Source organism: Schistocerca americana, chromosome 2 (genome assembly GCF_021461395.2).
Source record: "Schistocerca americana isolate TAMUIC-IGC-003095 chromosome 2, iqSchAmer2.1, whole genome shotgun sequence".
Taxonomy (NCBI): Eukaryota; Metazoa; Arthropoda; class Insecta; order Orthoptera; family Acrididae; genus Schistocerca; species Schistocerca americana.
Genome location: NC_060120.1, coordinates 298,193,421 through 298,215,185, shown reverse-complemented (window position 1 = coordinate 298,215,185; position 21,765 = coordinate 298,193,421). Strand labels below are relative to the sequence as shown.

At 44.0% G+C, this 21,765-nt stretch overlaps 1 protein-coding gene across 3 annotated transcripts in view; it reads right to left on the bottom strand.

Moving 5' to 3' along the window:
* The window catches only part of LOC124593102 (sodium-independent sulfate anion transporter-like), a 239,507-nt gene that overhangs the window by 94,125 nt on the left and 123,617 nt on the right, over positions 1-21,765 (bottom strand). The window contains exon 1 of one of the 3 annotated variants that reach the window (XM_047131898.1): positions 20,894-21,040. The exons of the other annotated variants lie outside the window; for them this stretch is intronic. Coding sequence (XP_046987854.1) covers positions 20,894-20,951 — 58 coding nt within the window. The 5' untranslated portion in view covers positions 20,952-21,040. Of the gene's footprint in view, positions 1-20,893; positions 21,041-21,765 lie in introns of those variants that run through there. 3 annotated transcript variants of the gene reach the window in all.

Below are 21,765 nucleotides of genomic sequence, written 5' to 3'. Positions count from 1 at the left end.
CCAGGACACCATGCAGCACTGTACAGGTGGGCCCAACAACATGCCGAAAGGACCGCTCGAGATTGGTATCACGTTCTCTTCACCGATAAGTGTCGCATATGCCTTCAGCCAGAAAATTGTCGGAGACGTATTTGGAGGCAACCCGGTTAGGCTGAACGCCTTAGACAGACTGTCCAGCGAGTGCAGCGCGGTGGAGGTTCCCTGCTGTTTTGGAGTGGCATTATGTGGCCGACGTACGCCGCTGGTGGTCATGGAAGACGCCATGACCGCTGTAAGACACGTGAATGCCATCCTCCAACCGATAATGCAACCATATGGGCAGCATAATGGCGAGGCATTCGTTTTCATGGACGACAATCCGCGCCCCCATCGTGCACATTTTGTGTATGTCTTCCTTCAGGATAACGACATCGCTCGACTAGAGTGGCCAGCATTTTCTCCAGGCATGAACCCTATCGAACATGCCTGGGATAGACTGAAAAGGGTTGTTTATGGACGACGTGACCCACCAGGCACTCTGAGTGATCTACGCCGAATCGCTGTTGGTTAGTGGGACAATCTGGAACTACAGTGCCTTGATGAACTTGTGGATAGTATGCCACGACGAATACAGGCATGCATCAGTGCAGCTCCTGGGTAATAGGGATATCGGTGGTACAGCAATCTGGGCCACCACCTCTGAAGGTTTCGCTGTTTCGTGGTACAACGTGCAACATGTAGTTTTCAAGAGCAATAAAAGAGGCGGAAATGATGTTTATGTTGCTCTCTATTCCAATTTTCTGTACAGGTTCCGGAACTCTCGGAACTGAGGTGATGCAAAACTTTTTTTGACGTGTATATTAATGGACACTCAAAGATGCCTGAATGAAAGAAATACTGATAATTTTATTGGCATCAAAATCAAGATGAATCTGGACAAATTAAAGAAGAAGAAACCTAACCAAGAAATAATTAATCTGATTTCTGAATGTGAAGAAGAGACAGTAGTTTTCTACACCATAACATTTGATTATTTAGAGAAATGAGCTCCTTCTTTTAATAAATATCAAGTATGTGATTGGATGTCCGCCCCCGGTAGTTGAGTGGTCAGCGCGACAGAACGTCAATCCTAAGGGCCCGGGTTCGATACCCGGCTGGTTCGGAGATTTTCTCCGTTCAGGGGCTGGGTGTTGTGTTCATCATCATTTCACCCCCATCGAAGCGCAAGTCGCCGGAGTGGCGTTAAATCGAGAGACTTGCACCCGGCGAACGGTCTACCCGACGGGAGGCCCTAGTCACACGACATTTACATTTATTTGATTGGATGATGCTATCTGAAACCCCAGACTGGGTGATGACTAAAAATGGTGTGAAGATTTCAGGCGATAATTGTTTTCAGGAATATATCCATTTGAAGAGTTTTTAGAAACTAAACATGTCTCGAAAGACTGGAAGTCTAAACACTCCGTGTAAGAAAAGTGGATTTACTTTCTTAAGGAAACCGAAAATCCAGAACTCAAATGACAACTGTTAAAATTATGCGAATATCTGTTTTCTATTTTCGCATACAACGCCACTGTGGAAGAAGTATTTTCGCTGATGTCGTCCAGTGAACTGGTGAAAGAAATCTACCGCTGCCAGGGATTGTAGGATCGGTCGTACAGCGCCGGATTAACTACAACGTGCCCTACAAGGTCATAAATACATAAAAGGGAAAAAGATTTGCTGAAGAAGGTGAAATTTCCGAAAAATATTGTTTACCAACTACTTCTGTAGCAACAAGTTCCACGTAATTGCGTTCTAAATAAAAAGTAATTATATTAAATAAATTTTTATTTCATTTCCACAGCTCCATCTCAGAGTGTTCCGACGAGGACCCAGCTAGGTATGACAACAATAATTATTGCGCAACGTGTACAAATACCAAGGAGATAATTTTCATGAATCCATTTCTGCGCTAAAACGATAGATTCTGCCCCAGCTTATCTCTGAGATATAGTAACACGTACAACGTGCTGATCAGGCTACCCATTTTCGTGTTTGGAACGTCCAGTGACGATATTCGTGAATTGTGGGTGTGTTTCTCACTCAGTAACAAGCCTTTTGTGTCGAGTGAATCAGTATTTCAATGAGTCTTGTGAACGAACACTGGAATGTGATCGGTTATCTCCGCACCAGAGTTTACTATGGGATTAAAATTAAATACGGCACTAAGCCAGAGCACATAAGATGACCACGCGTGCGAGGAACAATAGCTTTTAGATTACACTGTTGCTTATCGCTCTCTGAGTGGCATTGATACTGCAGCTACCTGACCACCCACGTGTTTGAACGGTATCACGAATATTAATAATGCAGGAAAATACACGGAAATATATGTTTTTTTTAAAAACTAAATAACAGAATGCAGGTAGAAAGTTAGTCTGAAGAAGATTTTACGCGAGGTGTTTCTTTTTAATATAAATATAAAGCAGTAATCGGAATATATATAAAATACAACCTGCACTGTTGGTGTATCATTGTAGCTGAACAAGCACAATACCCGACTGTCATTCGTAGAATCGAGTTTGATTCTCAGTACTGTCAAAGGCTTTTCCTTCGCTGGGAGAACTGGAGTCCCTGGACAGGTAGTGGTTCTGCTTTTAAAAAGGCGGCCCGGAGAGCTCTGTGCGTAACACATTTTCCTCTGGCTGTAGCACAACTTAATTTGGTTTTTTGGATTAGACGACAATACCATCACTTTCAAGCTTATTACGTCTAGCGTTATAAACGTGCTCCTGCATAACATGAAATGCAATAAACAAGTAATGCCGCACAGGTGAAACTGATATTCACTTTCCTGCAGAAATAAAACGTCACTTTGTATTAGAACAAAGTACGTATCGCGTTCCTCGACAGTAACATAGAATTTTTCGCAAGCAGGCATGGTATTCAGCGATTACGCCGCTTCGCAGATGTAGCCTTTGATCGTGGTCCAGGTCAACGACGAACTGGCTTGTTAGGAGCTGAATGCTGCTTGCAGTTGTATAGCGTTACTGCTTTCCGGAATGCAGGCTACCAAATATGAGCGTGCGGACGATCCATTCCCTCTTCTGGCGCTCAGAGATAGCGGACTAAAGTCTGTTCAAAATGGCTCTGAGCACTATGGGACTTAACATCTATGGTCATCAGTCCCCTAGAACTTAGAACTACTTAAACCTAACTAACCTAAGGACATCACACAACACCCAACCATCACGAGGCAGAGAAAATCCCTGACCCCGCCGGGAATCGAACCCGGAAACCCGGGCGTGGGAAGCGAGAACGCTACCGCACGACCACGAGATGCGGGCACTAAAGTCTGTCTATAACGACAGACTCTATCGCCGCCGCTTAATAATATTAAAGATTAGTTCCCATATAATAATCCCGGTCTTATCCGAAATATGTAATGGATTACAAACTCAAGTCATTTTTGCAAAGAGACGGAAATCGTCGTTGACAAATCCCTATTTAAGAAAGATGATGGGAGAGATGACAGTAACTACTGACCTTTTCCAATGCTAACATTTTCCAAACTTTTCGAGAATGTGTATTTTAGAACAGTATCTCATTTGAACAACAATAATATCCTCAGCAGGTCACAGTTTGGATTTCAGAAGCGTTGCTTATTGAGAATGCCATTTACATGTTCATTCTCACAATTTTGCAAGCATTAAATAATAAAATAGTGGCGGTTAGAATTTTCTGCGACCAATATAAGGCATTTGCCTGTACAAATCACGGTATTATCTTAGATAAACTGAAGTTTTATGGGACTGATGGTATAGCCAACCAATGGGTAGTATCATATCCAACCATAAGTGTAGTCAAATGTTGATGGTGTTAGGACAACAACCAGCCACAAATTTACTTTCAGTTCCTTTATTCAAAGGGTACCGTTACCGGTTTCGAATCGTTGTGATTCATCCTCAGACGGTTTACACGCTTTCTTTATGACAAATGTCTCTGAGCACTATGCGACGTCTGTGGTCATCAGTCGCCTAGAACTTAGAACTAATTAAACGTAACGAACCTAAGAACATCACATACATCCATGCCCGAGGCAGGATTCGAACCTGTGACCGTAGCGGGCGCTCGGCTCCAGATTGTAGCGCCTAGAACCCCACGGCCACTCCGGCCGCCCTTTATGACACACCACATGCCGTAAAGAAACCGTGTAAACCGTCTGAGGATGAATCACAACGATTCGAAACCGGTAACGGTAACCTTTGAATAAAGGAACTGAAAGTAAATTTGTGGCTGGTTGCTGTCCTAACATCATCAACATTTGTCTTCAAACGACAGCCACGGTCTCTATCATGTCATCATACGACAAAATTGCAAAAGTGTAGCGTCTAGGAATCCTGCGTACTCGATTCGCTAGACATACAATCAAACAAGTCGTATTAATTATTTTTATTACAATAAGAAAATTACAATACTTAACTTTGACAATTACACAGATGTGTCGCAAGCAAAGGGCGACATACGAAATAATCTTCTACAGTATAGACAACCCTAAGTCTGTGCTGCACAGAAAGTACACACGAAGTGATCTAGAGTTGACGCTGCTATCTAAGTCGCTAATCTTGAATCTGCTATTCAACTGGGCCGTCAGCAGTCCTCTTCACATGGGGGCCGCTGCCGTCGCGTTGTCGTCCTGGAGAGAGGTCCAGTCAGCGTGCGATTGGATGACTTCTTCTCACAGCCTTCTCTGTTCTGTCGTTCCATACTGCCGTGCCGGCACTTGACTTTACGCCATGACAAAAATAATGCTGGGATGCACTTAGAACTTCTACCAATACAATGAGGTGACGGAAGTCATGGGATAGCGATATGCACATGTACAGACGACGGTAGTGCCCCAAACACAAGGTATAAAAGGGCAATGCATTGGCAGAGCTGTCATTTGTACTCACGTGATTCATGTGAAAAGGTTTCCGATGTGATTATTGCCGCATGACAGTAATTTACAGACTTTCAACACTGAATGGTAGTTGGAGATAGATGCGTGGGACATACCCTTTCGTTATGAATTTCAGTATTCTGAGATACACAGTGTCAAGAGTGTGCCGCGAATACCGAACTTCAGGAATTGTCTCTCACCATTGACACAGTGGTCGATGGCTTTCACTTAACGACCGAGAGCAGCGGCGTTTGCTTAGAGTTGTTAGTGCTAACAGACAAGAAACACAGTGTGAAATCACTGCAGAAATAAGTCTGGGACTACAACGAACGTATCAGACGATAGACGAGAGTGCCTTTGCTAACAGCACGACCTCACCTGCAGCGCCTCTCCTGGGCTCGCGACCTTATTGGTTGGTTCCTAGTCGAGTATAAAAACCGTGGTTGTCCAGATGGATCTCTATTTCAGCTGGTAAAGAGCTGATAGTAGCGTTACAGTGGATACAGACACCACAGACCCAAGTTGTCAATGAGGCACTGTGCAAGCTGTTGGTGGCTTCGTAACAGTATGGGATATGTTTACATGGTAGTGACTTGGTCCTCTGGTCCAACTGAACGGATCACTGAGTGGAAGTAGTTCTGTTTGGCTACTTGGAGACTATTTGCAGCCATTCATAGACTTTCATGTTTCCAAACAATGATGGAATTTTAATGGATGACAATGTGCCATGTCACCAGATCACAGTTGTTAGTGATTGGCTTGAAGAACATTCTAGACAGTTAGAGCGAATGATTTGGACACCCAAATCGTCCGACATTGATCACATCGAACCTTTATGGCACATAATCGAAGGATGAGTTCGTGCTTAAAATCCTGCACCGACAACAATTTCGCAGTTATAGGCGGCTGTGGAGCCAGCGTGGCTCAATATTTCTGCAGGGGCTTAGAACTTCTTGCTAAGTGCATACCAAGTCGAGTAGTTGCATTAAACCGGCCAAAAGGAGGTCTGATAAGATTTTAGGAGGTATCGCACGACTTTTGTCTCTTCAAAGTATATTCTAAACAGTGAAGCAGCGTCGGATACGTATTATTTATTCTCGGACTTACAGTAAGGTACGCTTACTTGCTTACCATGATGTGACTTTTCCGTCTTCTACAGTTATTCATGTGTCAGATCTATGTGCGTGGGGACTTCAGAAAGTAAGTCACCCAAGTCGTCTTAACACTAAGACATTGCGCAACAAGACCGGTGCATTCTCAGAGGAGATTACTTTTCCCGTGTTTTTTACAGATACAGTTTTGCTACGGTCCGAATAATAGGTGAATCTCAGTGTATGACTGGAATGGCGCGGCAACTGGGAACTTAATTCAAAGTTGAAGTTCGCTGCATGGTGCGATTCTTGTGGGCAAAACGTTTAAATTGCACGCAGATTCCCCGCGAAATTCTGGCCGCTTATGGACAAAATGCAGTTACACACAGTCACCGCGAAATTATGGCGGTTTATTGATCAGCTGCAAAGCCTCTGCCGCTTGCGCACCCTCTCGCCCCCCCCCCCCCCCCACCCAGCAATTCTTTTCGGGTGCTCAGCATCCTCCCAAAATGGCGAAGGAAGGTAAAGAAAATATTAAAAAATAGAAAAGTCTGTAAAAATTTCAGAGCAGCCAATTATGCCAATTTCGACGTCGTGCTCTGGTTTGGCCCAGGCAAGCACGGCGTAGTGCTTCTCAGCCTAAAGAAACAACTGACTAGTATTCAGCGCTACTTTCTAGAGAAAATGTCGCTAGTGCTTTTTAACGTTCCTTTGTGTCGACAGATGTTTATGCCCTCAGTGCCGTTCTTTGTAGAGCAGTAAGTTTTACAAGTTGCGGCATGGTCGCGGATTTAAACAGTAATCCAGGATGAGTTGAACGAAATTCATTCTGCAGTAAGTTTTAGTTTACATTTTTCTTATTGCGTAGCACATTATCATTACAGTTACAATTTGTTTTGCTTATTCCTTTCTTGTACTTGGTTTTTGTATTTGACAAATTCATTGTTCGCTTGTCAATGAAGAAAAGTGATTCGGCAACGACATAATGTAGATATTGCTACAGGTGGCTCCAATTCAGCTGCTGTATTGAATGAAACAAAGAAAAGTGCTCACGTAAATGGTGGCCATTCTTTTCAAAAGGGGAGGAAAGAGAAATGTAAGTGGATGTTATACAACTTGAAGTTTGGTAAACTGTTTTGTTTTGCACGTAAGGAAATGAGTTCCTCTTGTGTGCCTTTTGCACAGAACAAGATGAAGATGTTACAAAAGCATTCGTTGAAAACTGCTATGACTCACTTCAAAGAAACAAACATTTCTTCTTTCCAAAACTGAAGGATGCAGTTATGTAATATAATTTTGGAAGGATGTCTCTGAGCCAGAAAGATTAACTTTGCACGGAAATAGATTATGACGATGTTAGATGTGTGTAAATCTAAAAATTGTTTAGTTGGAAGTACGAAAGACTCAGTGCACTTCTTTTGCTCAAAGATGCACGTCGGCGAATTGATTCCCGAGAGGATGAAACTGATATTGCGTTAACTATACCGGTTTCGATATGCACAGAAGATTTTCCTTCTCCGCCCTTAGAAGATTAAAAGTTCACATGCTCAAGACCATGACGCAGGATAAATTGAACGACAACGCAGTCATGTAGGTCTATAAACAAGAAGCCCTAAACTTGAACCTTGACTCTGTGGGGAACATTTTCACAAAACAATTCACTGTTCGTAGGAACACACTCTTCGTGAGTGAGATTTAGAAATTACAAAAACATTTGAAAAAATAATACCACTCTGTGCGGACTGTGGATAAATTTTTAAATTAATTGGTCAGCGCGGTGAAAGAACACAATAAAAATAGTTTGGTTACTTTCCTAATTAGTGCTTGTTCAAAAATACATGGAACTGGATTTTCAGGTGGGTTGGTTTTCAGCATTAGTGAACTGTGATCTAGAGCTCCCATATTGATTTCAGAAGTGTTATAAGCGTGCTCCTGTATAACACGAGTTGTAGTAAACATGTAGCGTCTCACAGCTGAAACGGATTGTCGCTGTCCTACAGAAATATAACGTTCATCAGTATCAGAATAAAATAGGTACCGCTTTTCCCAGTAGTAAACCACAATTCGTCGCGAGCAGGCACGGTATTCGGCTGTTACGTCACTTTGCCTTGCAATATAGCCTCCGATCGCGGCCCAAGTCAACGATGAAATTGGATTGTTAGGAACAGGAGGCTGCTTGTAGTTATATAACGAAACTGGTTGCCGAAACGCAGGCTAACAAATACATGCGTAGTGGCGATCCATTCCCTCTTCTGCCGGAGATAGCAGACTCCAGTCTGCCTATGAAAACATATTCTATCATCGCAGTTTAAGTAACTTAATAAAGACGCATGTTATCAACAAAAGAGATAATTATCATTGCCGGCCGAAGTGGCCGTGCGGTTAAAGGCGCTGCAGTCTGGAACCGCAAGACCGCTACGGTCGCAGGTTCGAATCCTGCCTCGAGTATGGGTGTGTGTGTGATGTCCTTAGGTTAGTTAGGTTTAACTAGTTCTAAGTTCTAGGGGACTAATGACATCAGCAGTTGAGTCCCATAGTGGTCAGAGCCATAATTATCATTCAGGATGCTCCCATGGTAACTTACTTTTCACCACGCGCTTCCACCGACTCACCGACCGGCCATCCCGCCGTCATTTCCCTAAATCACTAAGGCAAATACCGAGATAGTTCCTTCGGAGAGGCATGGACGTACTCCTTCCTTCCTTGTGCTCTGCCTCTGATGACCTCGTTTCGACTGGACGTTAAACTATAATCCGCTTCCTAGTGGCGCTGTTCCCACCACATAACCCGAGGAAGAACCCCTGGTAGCAGTATTCGGAACTTATCGGTACACGTGAGTGACAATGAACTTTTTTAGCCAGGCATGGTGGCATGCCGAGAAGGCAGAAGGCGACCAGTTAAGTCGGGTCCTCGCGATAAGGAAGAAATACGGAGCCAGGTCTCAGTCAGGGAAAATGTTGAATTGTCGGCCCTTATTCCTTGAATATATTGTTTTCTGCGAAGACCATCAAGTGTCAATAAAATGACTCAAGTAATTGCCAAAATATGTACAGAAACTACTGTGGGAAAAATACGGAATTACTATAATGTACGCAGCAAGACGCTCAGGTATTCGAAACAGCGCACTACCGTCGGATGCTAAATATTTACTCTTAAACTCACGATAAGGTATGCTTACTTGCTGATCATGATGTGACTTCTCACTCTTCAGCAGTTTATTCATGCTCCAGATCTATGTACACAGAGACTTCAGTAAGTAAGTTACACAAGTCGTCTCACGCAAAGATAATTGCGCAACGATACTGGCGCGTTCTCAGAGGAGAGGACATTCACGGTGCTGTCTACACTGTTCTGCTGCGGTACGGACAACAGGTGCAGCACATTGTGCGAGTCGTACGGCATGTGCCGGCCGCGGTGGCCGTGCGGTTCTAGGCGATCCAGTCCGGAGCCACGCTGCTGCTACGGTCGCAGGTTCGAATCCTGCCTCGGGCACGGGTGTGTGTGATGTCCTTAGGTTAGTTAGGTTTAAGTAGTTCTAAGTTCTAGGGGACTGATGACCACAGCAGTTGTGTCCCATAGTGCTCAGAGCCATTTGATGAACCATTTGAGCCACTAATCTGGGACTCTCAAATAACTCCTGCGTTCGGTTATAAAAAGGAGGTTTTCCGCACGTATGGGGAAACTCCTTTTTACAAGTGAACGTGACACTGGTCTTTGTCAGTGTTTAGCTAACCGTGACCACCAGAAGATCGTTGACAAGACTCCAGCAGAGGTGTCGATACTTCGATAGTGCAGATGAAATGTTGTTGTTGTTGTTGTTGTCGTCTTCAGTCCTGAGACTGGTTTGATGCAGCTCTCGATGCTACTCTATCCTGTGCAAGCTTCTTCATCTCCCAGTACCTACTGCAACCTACACCCTTCTGAATCTGCTTAGTGTATTCATCTCTTGGTCTCTCTCTACGATTTTCACCCTCCACGATGCTCTCCAATACTAAACTGGTGATCCCTTGATGCCTCAGAACATGTCCTACCAACCGATCCCTTCTTCTAGTCAAGTTGTGCCACAAACTTCTCTTCTCCCCAATTCTATTCAATACCTCCTCATTAGTTATGTGATCTACCCATCTAATCTTCAGCATTCTTCTGTAGCACCACATTTCGAAAGCTTCTATTCTCTTCTTGTCCAAACTATTTATCGCCCATGTTTCACTTCAAAAAATGGTTCAAATGGCTCTGAGCACTATGCGACTTAACTTCTGAGGTTATCAGTTGCCTAGAACTTAGAACTAATTAAACCTAACGAACCTAAGGACATCACACACACCCATGCCCGAGGCAGGATTCGAACCTGCGACCGTAGCGGTCTGTTTCACTTCCATACATGGCTACTCTCCATACAAATACTTTCAGAAATGACTTCCTGACACTTAAATCTATACTCGATGTTAACAAATTTCTCTTCTTCAGAAACGCTTTCCTTGCCATTGCCAGTCTACATTTTATATCCTATCTACTTCGACCATCATCAGTTATTTTGCTCCCCAAATAGCAAAACTCCTTTTCTACTTTAAGTGTCTCATTTCCTAATCTAATTGCCTCAGCATCACCCGACTTAATTCGATTACATTCCATTATCCTCGTTTTGCTTTTGTTGATGTTCATCTTATATCCTCCTTTCAAGACGCTATCCATTCCATTCAGCTGCTCTTCCAAGTCCTTTGCTGTCTCTGACAGAATTACAATGTCATCGACGAACCTCAAAGTTTTTATTTCTTCTCCATGGATTTTAATACCTACTCCGAATTTTTCTTTTGTTTCCTTTACTGCTTGCTCAACATACAGATTGAATAACATCGGGGAGAGGCTACAACCCTGTCTTACTCCCTTCCCAAGAACTGCTTCCCTTTCATATCCCTCGACTCTTATAACTGCCATCTGGTTTCTGTACAAATTATAAATAGCCTTTCGCTCCCTGTATTTTACCCCTGCCACCTTTAGAATTTGAAAGAGAGTATTCCAGTCAACATTGTCAAAAGCTTTCTCTAAGTCTACAAATGCTAGAAACGTAGGTTTGCCTTTCCTTGATCTTTCTTCTAAGATAAGTCGTAAGGTCATCTCGTCGGTCTCATCGGATTAAGGAAGGATGGGGATGGAAGTCGGCTGTGCCCTTTCAGAGGAACCATCCCGGCATTTGCCTGGAGTGATTTAGGGAAATCACGGAAAACCTAAATCAGGATGGCCGGACGCGGGATTGAACCGTCGTCCTCCCGAATGCGACGTAAGGTCAGTATTGCCTCACGTGTTCCAACATTTCTACGGAATTCAAACTGATCTTCCCCGAGGTCGGCTTCTACTAGTTTTTCCATTCGTCTGTAAAGAATTCGCGTTAGTATTTTGGAGCTGTGACTTATTAAACTGATAGTTCGGTAATTTTCACATCTGTCAACACCTGCTTTCTTTGGGATTGGAATTATTATATTCATCTTTAAGTCTGAGGGTATTTCGCCTGTTTCATACATCTTGCTCACGAGATGGTAGAGTTTTGTCAGGACTGGCTCTCCCAAGGCCGTCAGTAGTTCTAATGGAATGTTGTCTACTCCGGGGCCCTTGTTTCGACTCAGGTCTTTCAGTGCTCTGTCAAACTCTTCACGCAGTATCGTATCTCCCATTTCATCTTCATCTACATCCTCTTCCATTTCCACAATATTGTCCTCAAGTACATCGCCCTTGTATAGACCCTCTATATACTCCTTCCACCTTTCCGCTTTACCTTCTTTGCTTAGAACTGGGTTTCCATCTGAGCTCTTGATGTTCATACAAATGGTTCTCTTATCTCCAAAGGTGTCTTTAATTTTCCTGTAGGCAGTATCTATCTTACCCCTAGTGAGATAAGCCTCTACATCCTTACATTTGTCCTCTAGCCATCCCTGCTTAGCCATTTTGCACTTCCTGTCGATCTCATTTTTGAGATGTTTGTATTCCTTTTTGCCTGCTTCATTTACTGCATTTTTATATTTTATCCTTTCATCAATTAAATTCAATATTTCTTCTGTTACCCAAGCATTTCTACTAGCCCTCGTCTTTTTACCTACTTGATCCTCTGCTGCCTTCACTACTTCATCCCTCAAAGCTACCCATTCTTCTTCTACTGTATTTCTTTCCCCCATTCCTGTCAATAGTTCCCTTATGCTCTCCCTGAAACTCTCTACAACCTCTGGTTCTTCCAGTTTATTGAGGTCCCATCTCCTTAAATCCCCACCTTTTTGCAGTTTCTTCAGTTTTAATCTACAGGTCATAAGCAATAGATTGTGGTCAGAGTCCACATCTGCCCCTGGAAATGTCTTACAATTTAATACCTGGTTCCTAAATCTCTGTCTTACCATTATATAATCTATCTGATACCTTTTAGTATCTCCAGGGTTCTTCCATGTATACAACCTTCTTTCATGATTCTTAAACCAAGTGTTAGCTATGATTAAGTTGTGCTCTGTGCAAAATTCCACGAGGCGACTTCCTCTCATTTCTTAGCCCCAATTCATATTCACCTACTATGTTTCCTTCTCTCCCTTTTCCTACTACCGAATTCCAGTCACCAATGACTATTAAATTTTCGTCACCCTTCACTATCTGAATAATTTCTTTTATTTCATCATACATTTGTTCAATTTCTTCGTCATCTGCAGAGCTAGTTGGCATATAAACTTGTACTACTGTAGTAGGTGTGGGCTTCGTATCTATCTTGGCCACAATAATGCGTTCACTATGCTGTTTGTAGTAGCTTACCCGCATTCCTATTTCCTATTCATTATTAAACCTACACCTGCATTACCCCTATTTGATTTTGTGTTTATAACACTGTAGGCACCTGACCAGAAGTCTTGTTCCTCTTGCTACCGAACTTCACTAATTCCCACTATATCTAACTTTAACCTATCCATTTCCCTTTTTAAATTTTCTAACCTACCTGCCTGATTAAGTGATCTTACATTCCACGCTCCGATCCGTAGAACGCCAGTTTTCTTTCTCCTGATAACGACATCCTCTTGAGTATTCCCCGCCCGGAGATCCGAATGGGGGACTATTTTACCTCCGGAATATTTTACCCAAGAGGACGCCATCATCATTTAATCATACAATAAAGCTGCATGCCCTCGGGAAAAATTACGGCCGTAGTTTCCCCTTGCTTTCAGCCGTTCGCAGTACCAGCACAGCAAGGCCGTTTTGGTTATTGTTACAAGGCCAGATCAGTCAATGTGTTCTGTATTTGTGCATAAAGATGGTTAACTTGCGAAATGGCGATATATCATATCTGCAAGTTTTACTACAAGAGCGATGTTCTCCTATGAAGATCTTATTCATAATAACTTTGGAACAATGAGTCCAACCGTCCCAACTAATATATTTGTAAAAACACGACATATAAAAGACAGCGTATGCTGTACGTCGCAGAGGAGTTCATTAACAATGAAGACAGTATTTCAGTTTTTTTGGCAATAGAGTGACGTCATCATATTTCCAAATAAATAAATATTTAATTGTGGATTCGGGGTTACAAATGGATATACATTAGTTTTCAGAATAAATGATAAATATGAGCCATTTTAAGGCCCTCTTAAACGAATCGGACCCCCTCTTCCTCTTTGAAAAACTCCTGTCTACGTCCTAGCGGCTACCTGTTGATTTTTGTGATTTTGCTTAGAGAATGCGGTACCCACACAACAGATTTTTGAACCTTCCTCAGTGCATGTTAATGTCACACGATGATGGAATGATTACAGTTGATCACATATGCCAGTTCTCGAATACACCGACACGGTTAAACGATCTTCATCGAACCTCAAAGGTCTTGCTGAACGTGGGGAGTCACGAATGTCAAAACAATCCTCAAAACCAGAAAATCATTTTCTTGCCGTGCTCTGTCCAAAGGCATTATCCCCAAACACGGCGTAAATGTTTCTGTCTTCGCTGCTGCCACCTCTCTATTGAAATCAAACAGAAGATATGTCCATTATTGCTCCACTTGGCAGTCCACTTTCTAGCGTCCACAGCTCCTCTCACTATCTCCAAATGACAGTATGTAAACTCAAAGAGCAACATTGAACTACAAATGATCAATGACAATCGATAAATAAACCCATAGCAACCGGAATACCAACATGAAAAACAAAAACGCAAGGAACTTACGCATCAAACTAATACAGAGTTTTAACTATTTTATTGTTTTTTTTTAAACTGTAAAATTGTAGTTTTGCGGAACTATGCATTTCCGTTCCTATCTATTGCTTCCACCTTTAAACAGCATTTCAACTGCTATACATAACAGAACTATTGCAGAACAGCAGGATCCTGTCCCAAATGAATGTCCTGAACGAGCCGACTCGCGCCGTTAAGTATCAGGGTCTGTTGGCGGACGCAAGTTGTCACAGTCAACGAGTTTCCGGTTCTCGTTTCGTGCAGTTTTCTGCTAATGACAGCTACGTACTAGATGTGTCTGGGCCACCTTGACAACGTTCACCGCTGTTTCCGCATTCAGCATTTCAGCCAACTATTGTGCCGCTGAAATTAAGGAAAGAAGTACTTTGTTACATATCAGTTAACAGGGTCATTTGGACTACAGCGAAACGTTAGATACAATCACAAACTCTCATCTCTCGAAGCGAATTAATTCGTAGCGCAGTTAGAGTGGATGACAAGGAATCTTTCCAATGAAATGCTGAATTGTGTTCCAGCAAGGGTAACATTAGTTTAGATTATTAACCCGAAGGCTACTTTGATCATGTCTCCTCTACTGTAAATTCCCAGCTGTCATCCAGCACAACTTCTACATCCTCAATCAGTTGCTGCCAACCTTTCTTAGATCATTACCCTCCGAGTGTAATCAGACATTAGCTAGTACCTCGTCCTCCATCCCGCCCTGGCATCTGTTGGCCGCACCCCCCCTCCTCCGCCCCTCCCCCACATTACCACTGAATTTGGTTGGTTGGTTGGTTTGTTTGTTTGTTTGTTTAATAGAGGGGGGAAGGGACCAAACTACGAGGTCATCGGTCCCTTGTTCCTAATAAAACAATGCCACAAGTGTAAGAATAAAACGGTCGACACATATAAACACAAAACTGAAAGAAAGGAAAAACCACAAGAACGAAGGAAGGGCAATGAACACGAAAAGGAATAAAAGAGGACAAGAAAGCAACAGACAGACACTAGAAACAGAAAAGAGTAAAACAAGAAAGCAGATTGCAGTGGCTGGCCGACCACGAGAATAAAAAGGAAAAGCCAGCCACTCTGCAACACATTAAAACCTCCACCCTAAAAGCACTACGGTGGAGGACACAGTGGGACAAATGATATGCGCTAAAACCTAGATAGAAGTATAAAACACACTCTCTCTGATAAAATGTAAAACTAAAGCTGCTGCTGAGGCATCGTCGCCCAACACCGAAGGTGGGAACGTTAAAAGTCCGCCGAAGAGCAGCTAAAAGTGGGCAGCCCAGCAAGAGGTGGACGACTGTCATTTGGGGGCCACGGTGACACAGACGTAGGTCCTCGCATCGGAGTAGGTAACCATGCGTTAGCCATGTATGGTCAATGCGAAGCCGGCAGAGGACAACTGATTCCCTGTGAGAGGACCGCATGGAAGACTTTCACACACTCGTCGTCTCCTTAATAACACGCAACTTCTTCAGGATACTGTTATGCCAGTCCGTCTCCCAAAGCCTGAAAACCCTGCGGCCCATCTCCAGAAACGGTTTCCGCGTCGCCTGTTTGGCCAGCCTGTTGGCTAGTTCGTTGCCTGGGATTCCGACGTGTCCTGGTGTCCACACAAACACCACTGACCGACGGGACCGTTCCAGGGCATAGATGGGCTCCTGGATGCACGGTATCAGGATGGTGAGAGTAGCACTGGCTGACAGCTTGTAGGCTGCTCAGTGACTCAGTACACAGGAGAAATGGCGCGCCAGGGCATGAGCGGATGTGCACAGCAGCACGAGATATGGCTGCCAAATGGTTCAAATGGCTCTGAGCACTAAGGGACTTCACTGCTGAGGTCATCAGTCCCCTAACTAACCTAAGGACGCACACACATCCATGCCCGAGGCAGGATTCGAACCTGCGGCCGTAGCGGTCGCGCGGTTCCACACTGTACCTATGGCCGCCAGCTCTGCAGTGAAAACACTGCAGCCATCTGGCAAGGAGTGCTGTTCAATACGTTCTCCATGAACATACGCATAGCCTATTTGACCATCAGCCATCAAGCCGTCGGTGTAAACCACGTCAGAGCCCCGGAACACGTCAAGAATCGAGAGGAAGCGACAGCGGAGAGCGGAGGAGTTAACGGAGTCGACGTGCGTGAACGGACCGCAAGTAGAGGTGGTGAAGGGAAGGACTCCAATGCGAAGAGAAGGGACCGCACGCGAACCACAATCGTTAGCCCCGACCTGGGCCCGTGTAAAAGGCTCCAGTGGCCAAACATATTCCACGACGGTGGATTGTGTTAAAGCGGCGTAACATAGACGGACGTACAGATGAATAAACGAAGCACCCATAGTCTAGTTTCACACGGGCAAGGGATCAGTATAAACGGACGAGAGTAGCCCGATTCGTTCCGCAGGAAGAACCGCTTACCACACATTGTCGATGCTCCAACACTACAGACGATCGAGACATCGCTGACCATGGCGATCCAGGAGACAAGTCCGTGGAGAACTGCGATAGATTACGCAGTTGGGTTGTTTGGGGGAGGAGACCAGACAGCGAGGTCATCGGTCTCATCGGATTAGAGACGGATGGGGAAGGAAGTCGCCCGTGCCCTTACAAAGGAACCGTCCCGGCATTTACCTGGAGCGATTTAGGGAAATCACGGAAAACCTAAATCAAGATGGCCGGACGCGGGTTTGAACGGTCGTCCTCCCGAATGCGTGCCCAGTGTGTTAGCCATTGCGCCACCTCGCTCGCTACTATAGATCTCACAGTCGTCGACGAAAAGGGAGCCGAAGATGCCTGACGAGAGACAGTCCGTAATAGAGTTAACGGCTGTAGCAAAGAGGACGACGCTCAGGAGGGAGCCTTGAGGCAAACCTGTTCTCCTGGAGGGGTGTCCGTCAAGGCCGAACACACACGTACCTTGAAATCTGTCTTTTAAAAATTCCTGAAGGAAATGGGTCAGATGGCCTCGGAAGCCCATCATGTATAGAGTACGGAGGATAGCAGTCCTATAGCAGGTGTCGTAGGCTTTCTCCAAATCAGAAAACACGGCGACAATATGGTCTTTCAGCGCAAAACCGTTCATGTCTTGGGTTGACAAGGTGACGAGACGGTCAACTGCAGGATGGCGCGCACTAAATCCACATTGCGCAGTGGTTAGTATATTGCAGAACTCGAACCACCATACCAGCCGGCCCTAACCATACGTTCCATACTTTGCAAACAAAGCTGATGAGGGAAATTAGGCGGTAGCTAGGAGAAAGGTGATTGTCCTTACCGGGCTTAGGTATGGATGTGACACCAGCCTGACGCCAGCGTCTGAGAAACGTGTCCACCTGTCCAAATGCGATTGTTCGTACGAAGGAGAAGGTGCTTGCCCGCGGGAGAGACGTGCTGCAACGTCACTCCTTCCTGGTGCTTTTACTTCAGGTAGGAAGTTGTTGGCACTGAATTATAAGTAGAGACGAAATGGAACCGCTGGTAACGTTCTAACTGCCTGTCTCATTATTGTTGCTGCTGCTACTGCTGCTGCTGCCGTCGTCGTCGTCGTCGTCGTCGTCTTCTTCTTCTTCTTCTTCTTCTTCTTCTCCTCCTCCTCCTTCTTCTTCTTCTTCTTCAGTGCAAAGTCTAGTTTGCTGCAGCTATCCACAGTAGTCTGTCCAGCATCCCTCTTCATCTCCGCATAATAGCGCAGCTTACATCTGTTTGAACCCCTGTACTGTAGCGAAGCCTTGGCTTAGCTCTACAATTTTTTTAACCTCCAGAATTGCCCTCATTAGCCAATTGACTATCCCTCGGTGCCTCAGATTGTCTTATTTACCGATCGGTTATTTTGAATCTTTAGTTCCTAATTTCAAAGTACTCAGTTCAGGAACATATGTGTCATGCGTATAGTAACAGTAAGTATGTAAGCTGATATTGTTTGTGACAGAATGTACATGCTATGTTGTTACTAAATGTTTGTAATAAAATTATTGGATATATACAGTATATCTGAAGCCCACGATCTTTCATAACATCGAAAATATACTCAAAGACAAAAAGGAAAAAGAAAACAGAAGGAAACAGTACGGGCCACGGAAGATTTATCCTAATGGGACGGAAATATGTAAATGTGATGAAGATGCACAAACAAACAAATTATTACAACGTCAGAAAAATTGGAAGATTTATTCATGGTAAAGAGCTTCACAACTTGAGCAACTCAGCGGCGCGTTGGTCCACCTCTGACCTTTATGCATGCAGTTAGTCGACTTGGCATTGAGTGACAGGGTTGTTGGATGTTCGTGGCGTCTCCAGACACGTCTTCGGCCTGGAATCTCATGGACTGAAGTAGAATTGTCTTCAGTGGTGACTCCCGCTTCTAACTGAGCCCAGATGACCAGCGAAAACGAGTCTGGAGGCGTCCCGCACAGCAGTGGGACACCAACCTGGGTGTCGCTGGCTGGTATGGGGTGCCATTTATTTTCATAGCAGGACGGTTTGTTTATCATCCGTGGCACCTTTACAGCACAGCGGTACGTCGACGATATTCCACGCCCCCTTTTGTTGCCCTTCATGGCAAGATATCTTGGGCTTACATTTCAGTAAGATGATGCCTGCCCGCACATGGCGAGAGTTTCTACCGCTTGTGTTCGTGACTGCCAAAACCTATCTTGATCACCAAGGCCGCCGGATCTCACCCCAGTTGAGAACATTGGAGAATTACGAGCAAGGCCCTCCAATCACCTTGGAATTTCGACGACCTAACACGCCAATTGGACAGAATTGGGCACGATATCTTTGAGGAGGACATCCAACAACTGTCACTCAATGCCAAGGCGAACAGCTGCCATCATAAGGGCTAAAGATGAACCAACGCGCTATTGACTTGCTCAGTTTGTGACTCTCTCTCTCTCTCTTCAATAAATCATGTAATTTTTCTGAAATTGTAATAATCTGTTTGCCTATATATGTAAATCACATCTACCGATTTCCATCCCGTTCGGATAATTTCTTCGTAGTGCGTCGTTTTTTGTATTAGAGTGTATTTTATTAGACCTGCCACGTTTAAATGATAAAAAGCAGTTATGTCGCATGACTGTTGTTGATAGCAAAGCAGCACCAACAGCTGTGTAAACACGGAAACGGAGCCCGCCCAGCTCTAGGACACAAAATTCTAACGTCATTAGATGCTCCGCTGTAGTAACACCTGTGTATCACAGCTGCCATACCCATCGCAGTGCCGATGAGCCTTTTATTGTTAAATCGACGTCTTTTGAGAGTACTGGGGATAATACAATGTTTCACGTAACACAGATAAAGCAGTTAAGAGGGAGGACATAACGGAACTTTGGTACATGGGCAGTTTCGTGCTACCTTGGCGGTCCTAAAACAAGGGTTTTTGTTTTCGACTTAGTAATCTTACCGACACTGACCACAAGCGAGCGTTACGTAACGTAATGAAGAGACGGCGCGAGAATTCGAAATTCCAAGCCGGCCGTAAGGGTCACGAGTTTTCAAATATGTTACTCAAAGTGGATATTTCAAAATATAGCACCTGACAAAAATCGACGCCACACGTTTCGTTTTCTTACCACGACGTCTCACACGAAAGTAAGGCTTTCGCGTTTGACGTGCGTTCAGTCGACGTTACATTGGTTGCGTTCCCGTTTGAAAACCGAGAAAATTTGCTGAATAATTGATAAAATAGAGTCGTTTCTTGAGAAGTAGGCTTAAAACTCGTGTATCCTTAGTTTAGATTTGTGGGTTTCATCGAATTTTCACCGACGTAGAGTGAGTGTTAAAAAAAAAATATATATATACATGATTTACGAAACCCTAACATCTATGTTTAACAGCAGATTTCCACTGACTTACTGATCTACCACGATGACAGTAAACACAAATGAAGATCAGAGTGCGTCTTGATGTCCAGTCTGAGGGTACAACGGTTAAGAGCCTGAGTTTCTCTTGCGGGAGAGTTCGCATCGTGACGGAAAACAGGATTTGTATTCTACCATCGTGTACCCTTAATACAGGCTTCTACAATGCAATATTATAACCATCACGCTGTTATATTTATTTATCTTCATCTTTCCAAAAATAAGGAGTTGTGTCCGAGGTGAAAATGCAGTTCGCTTATCTTCAGTACAGGTTAGAGATTAGACAAGAGGCGTGGAAATAGATGCTAGGATCAAGGAAATAAAAATCAACGTGGAGAGAAGATGCGAAATCCAATTAAACTTTGTTTGAACACGGACAAGGCGAATCACACACAAAATGTTTCATATCTGGATTATACCATTTAGCATTTGTACCTGTCAGAAAACGTCTTCAACTTGTGACAGGCAACCACGGCAAAAAAAAATTTCAGCGTGAAAAGAGAAGTTCGTATCTTTATGAGCTTTTCTACGAAAACTACTTCGCTATATCAACAATAGTTACGGAGCTTTTTTGCTTTTCCTGCTAGTTTTGAATTGTCTAATAACTGTAACATCATCAATGCAGTCTCAAATAAACTTGTGTAATGCACTTCAGAGTAAACCGTAAGTGTACGTCCGTCGCTCAACTGCATAGGAAGAGTCGTGCTAACATATTATTACGTAACATGTTCAAAACTGAGGTTATGCGGCGCGCTTCGAGGAGGTTAGTGTTAATTAAATTATGAGAACAGTGCCGGTTCGCGATGCGCTGAAAAATATGTTGCGCTTACCTATCGCTTCCTCGGCGTAATCGAACGTCTGTACGGCACGGAAGACGTGTCTGCCCATACCCGGTGATGCTGCTGACTTTGAGAATGGCAAACTACTGGGAAGCGCCGAAACGTGTCGTCAGAGTAACAGGACGCCGCGCCGGTGAAAGCCGAGCAGAGGACGCCGGGTTACTGCGTGTGGCTCCGCCGCGTTCCGTCCTACCATTGGCGGACGGGCAGCGTAAAGAAATGACTGACGAGGCGCGCACGGGACCACCAGCTGCCGGGCATTCTAGCGAACCACGCTGCACGCTCATTCCGGCCTTCGTTAATTCTAGGCCTAATGCTGACGCTGTAACTTCTGCCCCTTCAATTGTTTTCATTCCTGCGCGCTAACAGTATGCAATGAAACGGCAAACTACCATCTTTTGAATTGCTTGCCCTCTAGTAATTGTATTTGCGAAAATACTAGCACGTCAGTTTTCGACTAAAACTGCATTTTTATATCTGTTATAATATTATTTAAACAAGCCTCACCGTTCAGGACATAAAATGAAAAAAGGCCGAACCTAATCACAACACTAAATTATATATAACTTGGGATCTATAAATGTTATTTGATTTTTACGATCTCACTTCTTCCATTCGAGCGAAGGTAAGACGCGGAGTTTGCATTCGCAATGAGATGAGATTAAATCCCCATCTGGGCAATCACCTTGAGATTTATCACCTTTAGATTTATCACCTTTTTCCAAAACCACGTAGGATACATGCGAGGATGTTATCTTTGAAAATGCTACGTCCGACTCTTTCACATCATTCTCAGGAAAACTACTATTGCTTCTCTATGATGTCGTAGCTTCTCATGAGATAAACTCAAATCTCCCACTTTT